The sequence below is a fragment of the Dromiciops gliroides genome, chromosome X (genome assembly GCF_019393635.1).
Source record: "Dromiciops gliroides isolate mDroGli1 chromosome X, mDroGli1.pri, whole genome shotgun sequence".
In the NCBI taxonomy this organism is placed as follows: domain Eukaryota; kingdom Metazoa; phylum Chordata; class Mammalia; order Microbiotheria; family Microbiotheriidae; genus Dromiciops; species Dromiciops gliroides.
Window position 1 is genome coordinate 71,433,142 of NC_057867.1, and position 17,213 is coordinate 71,450,354.

Sequence of the window (17,213 nt, forward strand, 5' to 3'; positions counted from 1 at the left end):
ACCCCCCATTAGGACATAAGCTCCTTGACGGCAAGGTCTGTTTCACTTCTGTCTTTTTACCCCTATTGCCTAGCACTATTCCATTGCCTAGTTAGATACCTGACACATTTGATTGATTGGCTGGTTACTCTCTTGTTGACACATATTGTTGGTTATTATATGTTGATACATATGTTTTATTTTTTAATCATAAAAGTATTTTATTATTTTGCAGTTACATGTAAAGATAGTTTTCAACATTTGTTTTTATAACATTTTGAGTCCCAAGTTTTTCTCCCTCTCTCCTCTCCCTCCCCCCTCTTCAAGACAGCAAGCAATCTGATATAGGTTATACATGTACAATCACATTAAATATATTTCTGCATTAGTCATGTTGTGAAAGAAGAATCAGAACAAAAGGGAAAAACCTCAAAAAAAAATAGAAATGGTATGGTTCAAGCTGAATTCAGATTCCACAGTTCTGTTTTCTGGATGTGAAGAGCATTTTCCATCATGAGTCATTTGGAATCGTCTTAGGTTATTGTATTGTTGAGAAGAGTTAAGTCTATCACAGTTGGTCATCACACAGTGTTGTTGTTAACTGCATACAACATTCTCCTGGTTCTGCTTACTTCGTTCAGCATCAGTTCATGTAAATCTTTCCAGGTTTTTCTGAAATCTGCCTACTCATCATATCTTACAGCATAATAGTGTTCCATTATATTCATATACCACAACTTGTTCAGCCATTCTCCAGTTGATGGACACCTCCTCAATTTCCAATTCTTTGCTACCACAAAGAGAGCTGCTATAAATATTTTTGTGCATGTGGGTCCTTTTCCCGTTTTTGTGATCTCTTTGGGATACAGACCTAGTAGTGGTATTACTAGGTCAAAAGGTATGCTTAGCCCCATAGCCCTTTGGACATAGTTTCAACAAATATTTTACTTTAAATGAGAACTCCCACGGAGTAATGTTGACTGTGTTCTTCCTGGCATTCCACTAAACAAGGCCTAGGATTATATAATAAAAGGTTATTGAGGGGCGGCTAGGTGGCACAGTGGATAGAACACTGGCCCTGGATTCAGGAGGACCTGAGTTCAAATCCACCCTTAGACACTTAACATTTACTAGCTGTGTGACCCTGGGCAAGTCACTTAACCCCAAGTGCCTCACCAAAAAAACAAACAAACAAAAGGTTAGAGAAAATACTTTGCTGAAGAACTCTGAAATGATGTGATCAAATCAGAAATCCTGGCTTTGAATCCTAGCTCTCCTACTAACTAGCTGTATGACCTTGGGTGATGCATTTGTCCATACCTCAGTTCCCTTCTCTGTAAACTACATAATCTCTAAGTTTCCTTCTAGTTCTTCAATATTTCCGAAAAGATTCTTGATTGAGTTAAGGTGGGTGTTCCCTCTGCCAATACATATCACACGTCTCTGCCTTCTTAGATGGTTTCTTGAGTTGATGTGACTGACGATTTCATCCTCCTTGTGACTAACCTTTTAGTGACGGAGTGCCATTTAGCTAGTCTGGTCCTTAGCAAACAGTTCATAACCCCCATGGGATATGCTAAAAGCCTTTCTAATTTGGTAGCACCTGCCACCTGTTTTCTACTGATGTAGCCTTCAAGGCACCAACATCACCTCCTCGTGACAATGTGGCACCTGAAGGGGACACCTAGTATGTACTGAAGAGATCACTGCCCTTTCCTTTGGATTTTTTTACTTTGCTCTCCCCTAAATCATTGTGTTGTTGATGTTCTGGCCATGTTAATGGTTCATCTAAAATGAGGAAAGCTTCCTTAAAATTTCATCCCTTTTGATTGTTTTCAACTTGATAAATGTTTGTATTTTTGCATTACTTTGTGAGCTGCTCTCTAGTATTCATGGATGTTTCAGGAAGAAAATTTGTGGGTATTATCATTTTTACAGAATGAGAAACTAGGGCTTCAGGTAAGTTTGCTGAAGGTTCATGCAGGAAACTGGAAGTGGAAGTAGAAGCCTAGGTCCACTGCCCTATTTCTTAATGTTTAACTCTTGAAATGTTCAGTACTTCCATTTGTCCATTATCCTCTTGATTCCTGCCTTTCCCCAAAAGGTTCCTTCTTCCCAAATCCCTTTGTCCTCACTTGAATTTTGTACCTATTGTAAAAGATATGTCATTGTGTATCATTTTTTTAAAGACTCACATACCTCATTTACTTTTTTTCCTTTTTTATGGTAGGGTTTTTATGTTTGGATGAAAAATGGAATAAAGGATACAGTACAGTTTGGGAAAGGTAAGTAGACCAGTTATAATTCCAAATGTTTTAGTGACTATATGAATCATGGGATTAAATTGAGAAAAAAACATAGTTGGTCACTTTGCCCTGTTGATAGACAGGAAAGAAATCAACAAGTCAGTAAACAGATCATCTGTATCAAAGCTTAGTTCCTGATTCTATGTTGCTTATCTACAGCCAAAGAAGAAATTAAGAGCAGCAATCCATAGTTGGTGACTATTTAAAATAACAAATGCTGTTTTAAAAAACTGAGGAGAAATCTGTTGCAATTGTAAACTGTCAGTTGAAAACTGAAATTGTAGATTATTCCTTTTTTTAACTTCCAGGAAGTAATAAGACATAAAATTGGTCTTTGAATATTAATGCCAATGGATGAAAGCTGCAGCAAAATAGTGGAGCATCCAAAAGTCCTTTTTATTTGCCTTGGGAATGAGTTGTGTGATTTTTGGCACAACAGATTTCCCTTCCATTTAATCATGCTTGGCTTTGGTTAACAGTCAAATGAGTCTGCAAACTCTTAACACAGGAGAAGACAACTTTGAAGTTTCAATTCACAAAGTTAATGATACAAATGTAGATATAGGCATAGAAATTAAATCTGAGTTTCAGCCCAGCCTCAGCTCATGACCCCTGTGAACATGTGGTTTCCTTTTAATCAGTTATTAATGACAATAGCGCATCTCTTTGATTTGATAGTGTTGTTTATTGGTGAAAACTATGAGAACAGGCAGCAGGACACCTGGAGTTAGATCCTATCCCTGCTTTTTATTATGTGTGACTTGGGACAAACATTTATCATTAACTTCTTCCAGTCTCAGTTTTCTCATCTGTAAAATGGGCTTGGAATAAGATGTCTTCTAGTTCTAAATGTGATCCTATGCCCAATTCTACATGGTCTGGGCTTCCCATTCTCTCCCTTCTCTCCAGCTCTGCTTCTTACCCTGGTTACTGGTTTCACTCCAAGGCCAATGGCTGCACTGATGCAAGGCAGACTGGGAAAGCCATGCCAGACTGGAGTGATCATTGTCATAGAGGTCGTGAAAGTCCATCATTCAAGAATCAAGACTTCTGCTCTCTACTCATATTTGGATTTAGGTTTAGATAAACTTGAGATATGAATGGATCATGGCCCTACTTTTCTCTTTTCGGTGTTTCAGCTCTGCTTATCTGAAGCTATTAGAAGTACTTGTTCAGGGGGCAGCTAGGTGGTACAGTGGATGAAGCCCTGATCCTGGATTCAGGAGGAACTGAGTTCAAATGTGGCCTTAGACACTTGACACTAGCTGTGTGACCCTGGGCAAGTCACTTAACCCTCATTGCTCTGCAAAAAAAAAAAAAATACTTTGTAAAAAAAATCTACAAATTTGATCTTAACACAAACTTAAATTTACTTTGCTGGGGCAGCTAGATGGCACAGTGGATAAAGCATTGGCCCTGGATTCAGAAGGACCTGAGTTCAAATCCAGCCTCAGACACTTGACACTTACTAGCTGTGTGACCCTGGGCAAGTCACTTAACCCCAATTGCCTCATCAAAAAAAAAAAGAAGTACTTGTTCATATCGTAGTAGTAGTTAGTTGGCTTTGACCTTTCTACATTATATCTTTATTGTAAGCATGCCGAGTAGGATAGAATATTCAGTTGCACTATTTCTCATTAAATTGTTGCTTTTTCTGATTTCTTGAGATGCATATGTTTATCTGAAGAATCCACCACAAGATTTTCTTCCAAAAATTGGTGTGATTACAGCTTCAGGATTGGTGGGCTTGATTTCAGCAAAAAAAGGTATCTTTTGCTTTAATGTCTCTTAACTGTCATTTGTTTTTGTTTTTTTTTTTCATAAGGTATAACACATTTTTAGAGGTTATAATTAGACAAAATGGTTTTTAAGAATTTTTGTTTTAGATATTATATACATGGTGTTCCTACAAAGATGAGAGTGTTTCAAATAACCTTTAAAGTTGAATCAATTTTACAAAATTTGTTTTTAATTGATGTTATCTATTTTAAATAAAAGATTATATGAGGCAGTTAGGTGGCACAGTGGATAAAGCACCAGCCCTGGATTCAGGAGGACCTGAGTTCAAATTCAGCCTCAGACACTTGACACTTGTGACCTGTGTGACCCTGGGCAAGTCACTTAACCCTCATTGCCCTGCAGATAGATAGATAGATTACGTAGATAAAATTTTTAAAATAAATTTTAAAAAATTATAGTGTCTTTTGAAACCAGAAGATAGTCTCTTAAGAATTTCATGCTAATATGAACAACTTTATTAATGTGAACAACTTTAATTTGAATGTATGTAATACATTTCTTCATTTGGAAATAATTCCATGCCACGGTCTACTATATAACCACAAGGTTATATTTTAACTAAACTTAAGGAATTTGGCTGGAAAGTTTTGACCCTCCTCCAAAGTAGCATGTCACTGTATTCCCTAGGTCATTCCACAAAGTTTCTCTAGCTATTGGAATAGAATTGTTGACCCCAAAGTTTTACTCCTTGCCACAGTGACATTTGATCTCTGGTGGGGAAGAAGAGGAAGGTATAAGTTATATTTTAATCTTTAGGGCAGAAACAACAGGAGAAAAGGCAAACTCTGAGCTATAAACAGAGACTGGCTTAATTGCTGTGAAAATACATGGGGTCATTTATTGCAGCTGGAGCTGCAACTCAGGATAAAAGAGAAGGAGACAGGAAATGCAGGGACCACACTTTGATTTAGCACGTGTCCCAAGGGAGTAGTTGGCAACCCTGAGTGGAGAGAACATTTTTGGGTTTTATGCATTCAGTACATCCCTGCCCTACCCTGCACAGTCTGCACATAGCCCATAATCTATCTGTTTGAACCCTAGAGCAGAGCTCACTGAACTGGAAGTGAGGAAGTGAGAGGGAGAGTAGCAAGGCCCAGTTCCCTGTGACAAGGCCAAAATCTTCGTTTCTACTTATTAGAGAAGTAACTGCAGAAGTCTTCCCATTATTCTCCTTAACCCGACCATAGAAATCAATTTCTAAACTCCTTGACCCTCTAAAGAGTCTCTCTTTTGTCTTCCCAATGTTAATTGCACATGCGCTGGCAAAGATTCCTAGCTGGGTTTAAGAGACACAGACGCTAATGACACAGTTGATAAATTGGTTTTCCATGTAGCTAGGGGGTTGAATGCAATAAGGGATAGTACTCAAGCCAAGGAATAAAAGGACTGACCTTGAACTTACTCATCCCGTGGGCAGCATGGTGCTGTGGCAATTGTGGAGAACCTTGGTTCAAGTCCCATCTCTGAAGCTCACTGCCTGAGTGACCTTGGCAAGCTGCCCAACCTCTCTGCTCCTTAGTTTTGTTACCAGGAAAATGAGGAAGTTGGATTCAGTGACCTCTGAAAGCCCTTCCAGCTCTGGTCCATGACCTGATCATGTAGCTATTCACCTAGTTGCATAGGCTGTATTTAATATATCCATGGCAGCTCTTCCTGCAAGCCATCCATTATTTCTGATAATAATGATGTCAATAGCAGCATTCATAGAGCACCTTAAGATTTACAATTGTTTTCTCATTTGATCTTCACAACAACCTTGTGGAGTAGGTGTTATTATGATCCTCATTTTACAGAGGAAACAGGTAAACAGGTTCAGGGGCTCGCCCGGCGTCCCACACAACTGGTGTCCGAGGCCCAATTCGAACAGAGCTGGTCCTGACTCTGAGTCTGGCAGTCTGTCTCCTATGTCACCTCACTGTCTCTATGGCAGTGAAACAGCACACTGTTTTATTTCGAAACCTGGGAAAGGTTATGGTCTATTAGGTGGGATTCTTAGGCATTGCAGAAATGCCTAGCTTTTTTTTTTGCTTTTTTAGTGAGGCAATTGGGGTTAAGTGACTTGCCCAGGGTCACACAGCTAGTAAGTATGTGTTAAGTGTCTGAGGCCGGATTTGAACTCAGGTACTCCTGACTCCAGGGCCGGTGCTCTATCCACTCACTGCACCACCTAGCTGCCCCGTAAATGCCTAGCTTTTAAAACAATAAGTAGAGCCAGGGGGGAAAAAAAGACGAAAAGGAGGCTGTGTTCAAACAGTTAGCAGCATGACTGTGCAAACACTGTACGTGAATTGAACTTGACAGCTGGGGGATGGGAGCCGCCTATTAATTGAGTTGAATTCTTCAAGGATATTTTAGCTACCATCTTGACTCTTTGATTCCCAAGGGCAATTTCTTGTGGGATGTTGGCTGTGAAAGGGAGATGGGGAAAACATTGATGTTGTAGAAGCATCTGTTTGGAGTTAAATACTTTGTTTGGGTTATACAGGCTCTAAATTTAAGAAAATTGCTTATCCGTTGGGACTGACCGCTTTAGGAGCATCTGTTTGCTACCCAGCTCAGGCAGTAGTGATTACGAAGGTAAGTTCTTTTCATAGTGATGGTATCAACATTCTTATATTGGTTTAAACTCAAAGCTTTGCAAAATTTCCATGTTGTACCACACCTGCAGCCTTTAATTTACAGAGAGATAGAGTTGATATCAACACTGGTGTGTTGGCATTAGTCACCCAAAATCACATTAGCATCTCAGCATGCTAAATCCCACACTCTTAATTACATGACCATCAGAAGTGAGCAGACAGGATGAATTGACTTCACTAAAATTAAACAATATAAATGCTCTTTTTAATATGAAGTTCAGAGACTGCATTTGAATTTATACAGAGGGGAGTGCTCCATTGTTAAATGCTATAAAATTACATTTTTAATTAACGGAAAATTACACCTGCCGGCAGCTGTTCAGTGCAGCATATTAACATAATGCTAGAAACAGCCAATTGATATGCAGTGGGTGCTTCTTAAGCCTTAAAAATCTGTGTGTGTGTGTGTGTGTGTGTGTGTGTGTGTGTGTGTGTTTCAAGTCTAGAATACCATCTGGAACTAGGAAATCCTTTCCATGAAAATCTCATTTCAGCCCTTTTGCAGTTTTTCTTGTCAGTTTGACTGTATAGCTGAATGGTTTCTTCTCATTTCAGCCCTTGCCATTGTAGTTTTTGCTTTGTGCACACATGCTCTCAGTACAGTTTACAGCTTTCATGGACAGAGAGGTTAGAGATCTCTAGTCTTTTTCTTTTTTTCTTACCTACTGAAGATTATCCTCCTCTGTTTTAAATAATACAGACTTTCTCAAAGAACATTCTCTACTTGTGCTTCTCTTATTATATTTTTTAAATTATTGGTATAGCTTCAGAGCCTCTGTTTTATATCAAGGCACTTTTAAGAATATCAAGGACAGCTTCTGCTACTTGGTGGTATGACCAAATCTCAGCAGCAGATAGTCAGGAAGGAAGGTATTGCTATAGCTGGATAAGAGGCAAAAGAAAAAGAAGCAGCAAAGAGGCTGCTTAGGAATTAGTTGGGTCTTGCCACTTACTTCACATAGATCGGTAACTCAGATATTTTGTCGTTCCTACCACCTATGATTTATCAAATTAGACCATATCCAGAAACTCCAGGAAGTACAAAGGGAAACAGATCATTTACCACTATGATATTATGACTGGATGGGTTCAGTTTGGTTTGGTTTTCTTTTTTGGATCTTATGATATATTTTGTAACCGATTTATGTGGAGAGAAGTTTTAGTGAAGAGAAGTAGTGGTTTGTTCTTGAAAATGTCACCAGTGTGGTGTAGTCAGTACTAACGTTTCTAAAACTCGACACCTCCATTCATAACCTGCTAAATATGTGGTGAGTGACTTTTAAGTAGTATTTTTTCTTTTTTTATTATAAAAGTATTCTGTTATTTTCCAGTTACATGTAGAGATAGTTTTCAACATTTGTTTTCATAAGATTCTAATTTCAAATTTTTCTCCCTCCTTTCCCCCCCTCCCCAAGACAGCAGGTAATCCGATATAGGTTATATATGTACAATAACATTAAACATATTTCTGCATTAGACATGTTATAAGAGAAAAATCAGAGCAAAAAGGAAAAACTTCAAAAAAAAAAAAAAAAGAACAGCACCAAAACCAAAAGAAGTAGTATGGTTCAATCTGCATCCATATTCCACAGTTCTTTTTTTTCTGGAGAGCCTTTTCCATCATGAGTCCTTTGAAACTTTCTTGTACCATTGTATTGGTGAGAAGAATCAAGTCTATCACAGTTGATCAACACATAATGTTGATGATACTGTGTACAATGTTCTTCTGGTTCTGCCCATCTCACTCATCATCAGTTCATGCAAGTCTTTCCAGGTTTCTCTGAACTCCTCCTGCTCATCGTTTCTTACAGCACAATAGAATTCCATTACATTCATATACCACAACTTGTTCAGCTATTCCCCAATTGATGGGCATCCCCATAACTTCCAATTCCTTGCCACAACAAAAAGAGAAGCTATAAATATTTTTGTACATATGGGTCCTTTGGGAAAAAGACCCAAAAGTGGTATTGCTGGGTCAAAGGGCATGCACAACTTTATAACCCTTTGGGCATAATTCCAAATTGCTCTCCAGAATGGTTGGATCAGTTTACAGCTCCACCAACAATGCATTAGTGTTCCAATTTTTCCACAGCTTCTCCAACATTTATTATTTTCCTTTTTTGTCATATTAGTTAATCTGATAGGTGTCAGGTGGTACCTCAGAGTTGTTTTTATTTGCATCTCTCTAATCATTAGAGATTTAGAGCATTTTTTCATATGGGAATAGATAGCTTTGGTTTCTTCATCAGAAAACTGCCTGTTCATATCCTTTCACCATTTCTCAATTGGGGAACGACTTGGATTCTTATAAATTTGATTTAGTTCCCGGTATATTTTAGAAATGAGGCCTTTATCAGAAGTACTGGCCATAAAAATTGTTTCCCAACTTTCTGCCTCCCTTCTAATTTTGGCTGCATTGCTTCTGTTTGTACAAAAACTTTTTAATTTAATGTAATCAAAATCATCCATTTTGCATTTCATATTCTTCTCTATCTCTTGTTTGGTCATAAACTGTTCTCCTTTCCAAAGATCTGAAAGGTAAACTGTTCCTTCTTCTCCTAATTTACCTATGGTATCACCTTTTATGTCCAAATCATGTACCCATTTTGACCTTATTTTAGTATAAGGTGTAAGATGTTGGTCTATGCCTAATTTCTGTCATACTGTCTTCCAGTTTTCCCAGCAGTTTCTTTCAAATACTGAGTTCCTATCCCAGAAGCTAGAATCTTTGGGTTTATCAAACAGTACATTACTAAAGTCATTTACTACTGTGTCTCCTGTGCCTAGCCTATTCCATTGATCCTCCACTCTATTTCTTAGCTAGTACCAAATAGTTTTGATGACTGCCGCTTTATAGTAGAGCTTCAGATTTGGGACAGCTAACCCACCTTCCTGCACATTATTTCCTTAATATTCTTGACCTTTTGTTTTTCCAGATGAATTTTGTTATTATTTTTTCTAGCTCAAGTAGTATTTTTAACAGAAAAGAACCAGTGTGGGGTGAGAAGGAAAGAAGAGAAACAAATCTCAGAGAGAAAAATAATGGAAAGGAAGTCAGGGGCAACTTCATTTAAATAGGGAAATTCATCTAGCACCTGAGGACTCTCCCCTTTAAAGAATGGCAGGCCTTAATTTTGAGATCTTGTTCTAAAACTGAATTTTCTCCAGGGACACTCATTGATGCTTTCTCTGTGGAGGGGTAACAAAGACCTTCAAAGGAAATAAAACTCAAATTTGGGTTGATTTTTCTTTTGTAGATGATTAGTAGCACAATGAACCCTTCTTTCCTAAGATGTTTTCTTAACTGAAACTCACCCTCTGATCCAGTGAACTTTTTATGTACATAAACTCTACAGGTAATCTTTACAAATTCTATCATAAGTGATGTAAATGGTTCAGAAAATTAAACTTTATGTTGAGTAAAGGCAAGATTCTCATGGAAGAAAATGGCAACTCTTGGAGCTGTCACATATGCATTAATATAGAAAAGCTATTGTTGCATTCTTCCCCCTCAGAAAAAAAGTTGGACTTTAAACCTCACTGTGTTCTAATTAGGTTACTGGGAAAAAGGCATATGCTACAAGCCAGTGGATTTATGAAGTTCTTGGGTCGTTGTGGACAGAAAACTATACACAAAAAGAAACTGAACTCAAAGAAGAAATGAAGGTAGGTTTCCAACCAAAGAAGGTGGTTTGTTCTACACTTATTTTTGTATCTGGGACCAGGAGTGGTGTATTAACGTTTAGTCATTTTGGACTCAAGTGGTTTTATTATTTTAATGAAGTGGTTTTCTTATGGAGAAAAATTCTCTTTTTTATGAACAGCTTAAAAGAGACATCAGACTCGACACACCTTCAACTATAGCAGCAGAGACAGAATCCAAAGTGTCCATATTCAGTGCTGAAGTAGTGAGCAAACCAGAACCATCCTCAGGTGTGTTTGCAGTCACTTAACTAGGTTTTTGTCTTCTCCTAAATCATTTCTGATGGTAGTATGACAATTATCAAGGTGTCCTTGCTAGGTTTCTTTTGTAAATGTTCTTATGTCTTTTCTCTGCTACTTGGGAGCTGGGACAATGTCTTGTTCTTTTGTATCTATGCACAGTACAATGTTTTGCTGCTTCAGCTGACTAACTGGACTGATTTCAAGAGTGGAGATAGTTAACATTAATTATAAAATATTGGGGAGGGGGTGTGCTATAGTACAGGTGAAGAAAAATCATGCCTTTCAGAGTTCTAGAAGTTTCTAGCCCATGGAAAATCGCTCACGTAGAAGAACTGGCAGCTTATCTTCATGTTGTATGTTCCATTTCCTTCATTCTCTCATTCTTCATTGTTTCCCTTTCCTATTCAATTTTCTTTCACTTAGATGCTAGAAGTTCTATCATCAGACATTGGAAATGGTAGCAACTATTAACATTAGTGCCTTGCCAAGTGGTAGCATTTGGAAAATTCATTGATCTAAGAGTAGTGACCAAACCAACTGGGGAAGCACAAGTGTGTTCATTGTGATGAACAAGAAGTTATAATCATATTTGAAACTTTATGATGCCCTCCCCAGTCATTGATTCAAACTCCTTGGTCTCTTTTTGTTCATTTCCTGATTTGGTGCATCTTTTGTTATATGAGAGATGCTATGCTAATTGATATATTCCATCAAGTTGTAAAATCAAATTATAGTCAGCTCTTAGGACAAAGGGCATTAAAATTAATTACAGCTTATTTACACAGGAGTTAAACATTCAGTCGTTTAACCACAGGATCAGAGCTACTTTGGGCCACGTTCTTGTCTTCATCTGGATTCTGGAGCCCTTCTCCAGTGTATCCTGCTTCTAGGGTAGTAGATAAGGTCATAACGTGAAAATTGTTTTATGGACTTATTCTATGATAGTATCCACATTTATGGTGACCACTAGTGACATGTGTAATTCAGAGTTGACATCTTCCTTAATGACATTAGGAATATTTCTGTCATGCCATTAGCTTGAGAATTTTCTCATTTATTGAGTTGAGGACCCCAAACTACTGTCCCAATTTTACATGAAAAATAGTACACTTTCTGGCTTTCTTAAGTTCACTTAGTAGTGAAGCCTGAAATCTGCCTAGTCTTTTTCCACTTGGATTCTTGGCTTTAGGTTTGAGATGTATATGGACTGTTCATTGGACAGGAATCATTAAGAGCCTTTTGAGTAGGAGGCTATATGAACTGCAAAGGTGCAAATACTACCCTGAAATTCTTCCTTCACAGTGTTCTAGGCTGTTCTCTTTCATTCTGTGATAGAACAACTTCAGATCTTTTCCCTAATTCTGTACTTAGTTCAATTCTATGACTTTTAAATTCTTCCTTTCCCAACTTTCCTTTCAAATCGCTTGTGTTTAAAGGAAGTAAACTACTGGGTTGCCAAAAAGTTTGCCTTGTATTTGGAAGGAGGAGTTAAACCTTCACTTCAGATGAATACCCACGGATTCAGGAGCTGAGATTCAATTCCAAAAAGAGCTTTAAACACCACCTACTTTAGGCATCAGAGCACTAGGCCAGGCACTGGAAAAGAAAGCAAATTTTAGAGAAAGTCAAGTCCTTGCCCTCGTAAAGCTTATAATCTACTGGTGCACTAAGAGACATGTACACAAATGACTCTGGTGCATGCCAGGTATAAATGCGGTGTTTTGTGAGGTGGCAGTGTGGGGGTGTTTGTTATTGACTGGGAGGGGGTCAGTAAGGGAGGACATGGAAGGCTTTGTGGAGGTAATAGCATTTGAACTGGCTTTTACCAGATGGATAGGATTTCAACAGGTAGAGGGAATGCAGGTATAGGGTAGGGAAGAATGTAAGCAGAGGAACAAAAAGCAGGAAGCATGTATGTGGATAAGCTGGAGCCCAGAGTACGTTGAGAGGGCAGGCACAGTACGCCAGGAAACAAGAAAGGCAGGAAGATGCCAGATCGTAGAGTTCTTTGAATGCCAAGAAAAGGACTTGGGCAATGGAGAGCTACCCAAGATTTTGGAGCCGACTATGCACAGCTGTACCTAAGGAAGGGCCTTGGGGGGATGGCCCTTTGATTAGACTGGGGCCAAGACTGGAAAGCAGAGGTGATAATGAAGATCTGTACTAGGCTCATGGCAGTGCAGATATTGAAGACAGTTCAGATGAGAGTGTGGATGTGGGAGATAAGGGAGAGAGAGAGAGGTCAGGTTTCATACTCAAGATGAATGACACCACTCAACAAAATTGTGACGCCTGGGAGAGGAGTAGGATTGTGAGCTCCTTTTACCATTGACTCTCCTCCCCCCCCCAAAAAAAAAAAGAATTCTAGTAGTCCAACCTAAGCTGAACGATAAAGCCTCTGAAGAAGCTTGGTGGAGTCGAGTCCATCTTTTCAGGGGGAGCGGGGAGGGAGTGTATTAGAGAAGCAGGAAGGACAGAAATGGCAGAGAACACAGAACCCACTGAGCTGGCTCATGCCTAAGTATATCTGGTCAGCGTTTGCTTTGAAGAGTTTCTTCATTAACAAAGCTGCAGGTTAATTCTTGTGTGTACTGGGTCCAGCTCTTGCTTGTTTTAATAGCATGGACTATTTTTAGAGCCAAGGATTAGTTTCATTCTTAGACTGAAGTTGGATTTTTTTGAAGGGAAGGGAAGGTGAAGATGACCCCCAAAATGTAAGAAAAGTGCATAGTTAAAAAAATAACAGCTTACTAGTAAAATAAAGACCCAGAATATTAATGCAAAGAAAACAGGGGTTTATGTTTATATTTGGGGTGGGGCAGGAGGCAGGGCTTGACAGAAATTTCTTTGGAAGAAATTGGTGCCTGTTTAACTGAGTGGACCCAAGTAAAGTACAAAGTCATTTGGTTTCCATCAACCCCATTCTGATATTGTGCATCTCTTTGGTTGCTAGTTTCTAGCATTTTATATGGATGCTATGAACACTTGAGAAATAAGTCAGTCTTTCTGAGCTGAAGTAGGGAGGAATACAGATGCAACAGTTCCGAATGCTCCTTCATTCCATCAGTTCCTAGTACCATGGAATGATAAAGTTATTAAGAAAGTTTTACTAAATAAGGGCTTGCCCCAAGGAGACTTAAAATTCTTATACATCAGTGCTATCCCAACTTTAACCATTTCTGTATAACAAGGTATACCTGTAGCAAATGTCATCTGACTTCTTACACTTTTTCATTTTAATGCTTTAGCAGGTGCTGTTACAGCCACACAGTTTAAGGCTGACCCCAAGCTCATGGATCACGGTCAGTCCAATCCAGAAGATATAGATATGTACAGCACTAGAAGTTGAAATACACTGCATACAGATCTTCAAGAAGTAGAAAGCTTGGCACATAAGAAAAGTCACAACGGAAACATAATAAAACTGGCCCCCATAGGCTATATAGCTTAATTGGGTGTTTTCTTAAATTTCCATTCATCCATTCATACGCACAGTTTGCTAACTCATCACATAGTGATCAAAGCAATCCTTGGTGATTGACACCAAAGTTGAGTTCGGTGTCATCAGGATGCGTTTGATGCCATACAATGGAGCTCACTTAACAGAGAAGACAAATAAAGATGTGAGCATCACAGAGTCTTTGACATTTTAAATATCTCTTGGATTTGGCTGCCCTCTTAATATGTCAGCTAAGCAAGAATCCTGGGTAAATGTTTTCTTTCTTTTTTACACTTTGGAGGTCTGGAGCAAAATATTCCCATTAAAGTTCCGGGGCCTGATGTTGGCATTTTCAACCATCTTTAAATGTCAGAAACCAGCTCTGGCTGATGCATTTGTCTAATATATTGCGTTCCTTTAATATATTTAAACACCAAGAACAGAGCTTTTCAGCATCCTTCCTTTACTCTCAGAAGTAATTGAAATAAAATAAATTTGCATGACATCCTTGTACAGTTTTATTTAACTTGAAACTATCCTCATCTTAACCATGAGGTTAAACACCCATGGTTAAGAAAAGAGAGATCATCTCACTTATTTAAAAAGTCTTACAACTCTTGAAACCCACGAAGGGTTATTAGGTAACTCTGAATGTAATGCAAGCTCTAGTGGGTTCTTTCAGGTTGGGAGGTTGTCAAGTAGAGGCCCCACGATGAACTGCCTTCCCAGTGACCAGCCTAGCTGAGTTTTGGAAAGGTTCATCATTAGAGGATTGACCAATCACTTGATGACCATCACAGCCACAGCCTGAAGACCGTCTCCTGTGGAGCTGCATCAATAGGGATAATAGCGATACCAGTGAAATCACAGCTCGTTGACCAGGATGACGAAGTGTCATCACAAGCCTTTTCCAAGACCAAGAGAGAAAATCAGAGCACAACGGAGAGATTTGGGCAATAGAGAAGGAAAGGAGCTCCAACTTCCGGACTGCTGCTGTTCGGACCACCCACTGTCCCATTCCGTTCACTTCCTGACTGGAGGCAACAGCTACAAAGGTGAACAAGACAAGGGCTTTGGGATGTAAGTGGTGATAACAGGTATCATACAGCCTTCCCAGGCCTATATAGCACTGTTCTCTCTGGCAAGTAACTAAATCCGTTGCCTCTTCTATGCATTGAAATCTATCCTATTTGCATCTTCACAAAGAATCATTTCCTTCTTCCTCACCCGTAAAATCAGGATGGTTATAAAAGCTATATATTATTGCTTTTTTCAAATCAGATTGATGAAATAGTTATTATTAGATCTTCATCTGTATATGAGTAAATTTGTAGCTCTGGTACCAAAAAATTCAAATACATTGCTGGCTATGCCATCAGCTAGATAGAGAACAACAAGATTAGTCAGGGAAAGAGGCTACAGAAAACGCAGCAATGAGCAATCATCAAAAGCAAAATTACAAGATACATGAATTTTGCCACAAAGAAAACAAAACATGGCAGTGGAAAGAGGCAGCTATTCTGACATAGGTCCTCAGGTTTGGGGACAATGAGGTAGAATTGCTTTAACAAGTTTTAATTCAGAGTGTTTTTAAACACTGAGATGATGAAAGCTAGACACAGTAAAATATACTGTGCTTTAATGAAAAGGATGTTTAAAACAATTTAAAACTGATTGAAGCAAATTGATGGCAATTTTTGAGCATATTATAAAGTTTGCATTATACTTAAATAGGTAAATGCATATTGAGACTAAAAGAACAAAGTGAAATTTAACCATTTCACTGTGGCCTTTCCTTCCCACATTTTTTTTCCTTCACATCCCTGTCGTAAGTGAAATACTTTGTGGCACAGCTTTTAACTTCTCTGTTTCAGTTTGCATTCTCTTTTGCCCTTCTGTCTTCCCCTTATTCTTCTCTTCGCCCTGCTTGCTTTTTCTCTCGGAGTCACAGTGACGTAGTCAGGCCCCCACCATTTTCTGTCAGGGTTCCAAAGTGTCTGCTTCCTGGGAGTTTCTCCATCATGAGAGGCTGGTCCAAAATAGAAGGGTAGAACATACTAGTGTCTTGGGGAGGCTGTGGATTGATAAGAGTTGACGTAGTTAGTGTGTGAGGCTCTTCTCCTTGGCTCATGCTTTTAATCAGGGCTCCATTCATTTACCCAGAGAACTGTGTATTTTGAAGATAGGCTCCTCAGTGGACTTGGTTGGTATCAGTGGCAGAAAAGAGATCAAAATATTCTTTTTGTGTGTGTGTGTGTGTGTGTGTGTGAGGCAATTGGGGTTAAGTGACTTGCCCAGGGTCACACAGCTAGTAAATGTTAAGTGTCTGAGGCCGGATTTGAACTCAGGTCCTCCTGACTCCAGGGCTGGTGCTCTATCCACTGCGCCACCTAGCTGCCTCTCAAAATATTCTTAAACATGATATGGTTTTATTGTTCTTACCCCATGAAAAGAGATCTTCACATAAAAGGAGAAAGCTGAAAAGTGAATTTGCTGTGCACCTCAAGAAAACAACATCTCGTTTCCATTTGCTTCTTCCAAACAATTAGCTAGTGCAGGCAGGACAACTCTTCCCACAGTTGTAATGTCACAGAGACAGAAGGTATCAGCCAGATATTTCCTTGTCGTTAAACTTATGCTCTTCAGCGTTTACCTTCCCATGGCTGCCTTTTCCCACTCTCCCAGCTCACTTGACCAGCCTTGCTCAGTGTGCATCCACCCTATCTGGCCACTTACCTCATGCCCGCCTGCCTGCCTTTGTACCCCACTTCCCTCTAAGCACTCGCTCTTCTCCCATTAGGCATGTAGACACTGCTCTTAAACTCATGGCGGGGTGGGAGGGGGAAATATTCACAAAATGCATATGAAAAAAAATTGTAATGGCAGAATTGGGGAGGAAAAGGAATTTGAGCTTCTGGAATTCTTAGCGATTAAGAAAGTTGTAGGCGTGCCTTGGCTATTGAGATTTGTATGCTGCAGATCGAAATTGTCATTTATGCAGAATAGGACTTTAGGGGTAAATATTTAATTTTTTTAATTTTTTTTTTTTTTTGCGAGGCAATGAGGGTTAAGTGACTTGCCCAGGGTCACACAGCTAGCAAG

The 17,213-nt window shown here is 39.0% G+C and overlaps 2 protein-coding genes across 4 annotated transcripts in view; both read left to right on the forward strand.

Annotated features, from left to right (window-relative positions):
• APOOL (apolipoprotein O like) overlaps window positions 1-17,213 on the forward strand; it is a 129,511-nt gene that overhangs the window by 53,903 nt on the left and 58,395 nt on the right. The window contains exons 4-9 of one of the 3 annotated variants that reach the window (XM_043973870.1): window positions 2,210-2,264; window positions 3,953-4,051; window positions 6,571-6,662; window positions 10,283-10,393; window positions 10,552-10,660; window positions 13,924-14,619. In XM_043973870.1, the coding sequence (XP_043829805.1) occupies window positions 2,210-2,264; window positions 3,953-4,051; window positions 6,571-6,662; window positions 10,283-10,393; window positions 10,552-10,660; window positions 13,924-14,021 (564 nt within the window). In that variant the 3' untranslated portion in view covers window positions 14,022-14,619. Of the gene's footprint in view, window positions 1-2,209; window positions 2,265-3,952; window positions 4,052-6,570; window positions 6,663-10,282; window positions 10,394-10,551; window positions 10,661-13,920; window positions 14,620-17,213 lie in introns of those variants that run through there. The other 2 variants (XM_043973869.1, XM_043973871.1) reach the window with 2 other exon arrangements.
• LOC122733445 (probable ATP-dependent RNA helicase DDX53) overlaps window positions 10,378-17,213 on the forward strand; it is a 59,795-nt gene continuing 52,959 nt past the window's right edge. Inside the window, exons 1-2 of the mRNA XM_043973866.1 lie at window positions 10,378-10,393; window positions 10,552-10,660. The gene's annotated coding sequence lies outside the window, so the exon portion shown is untranslated. The remainder of the gene's footprint in view (window positions 10,394-10,551; window positions 10,661-17,213) is intronic.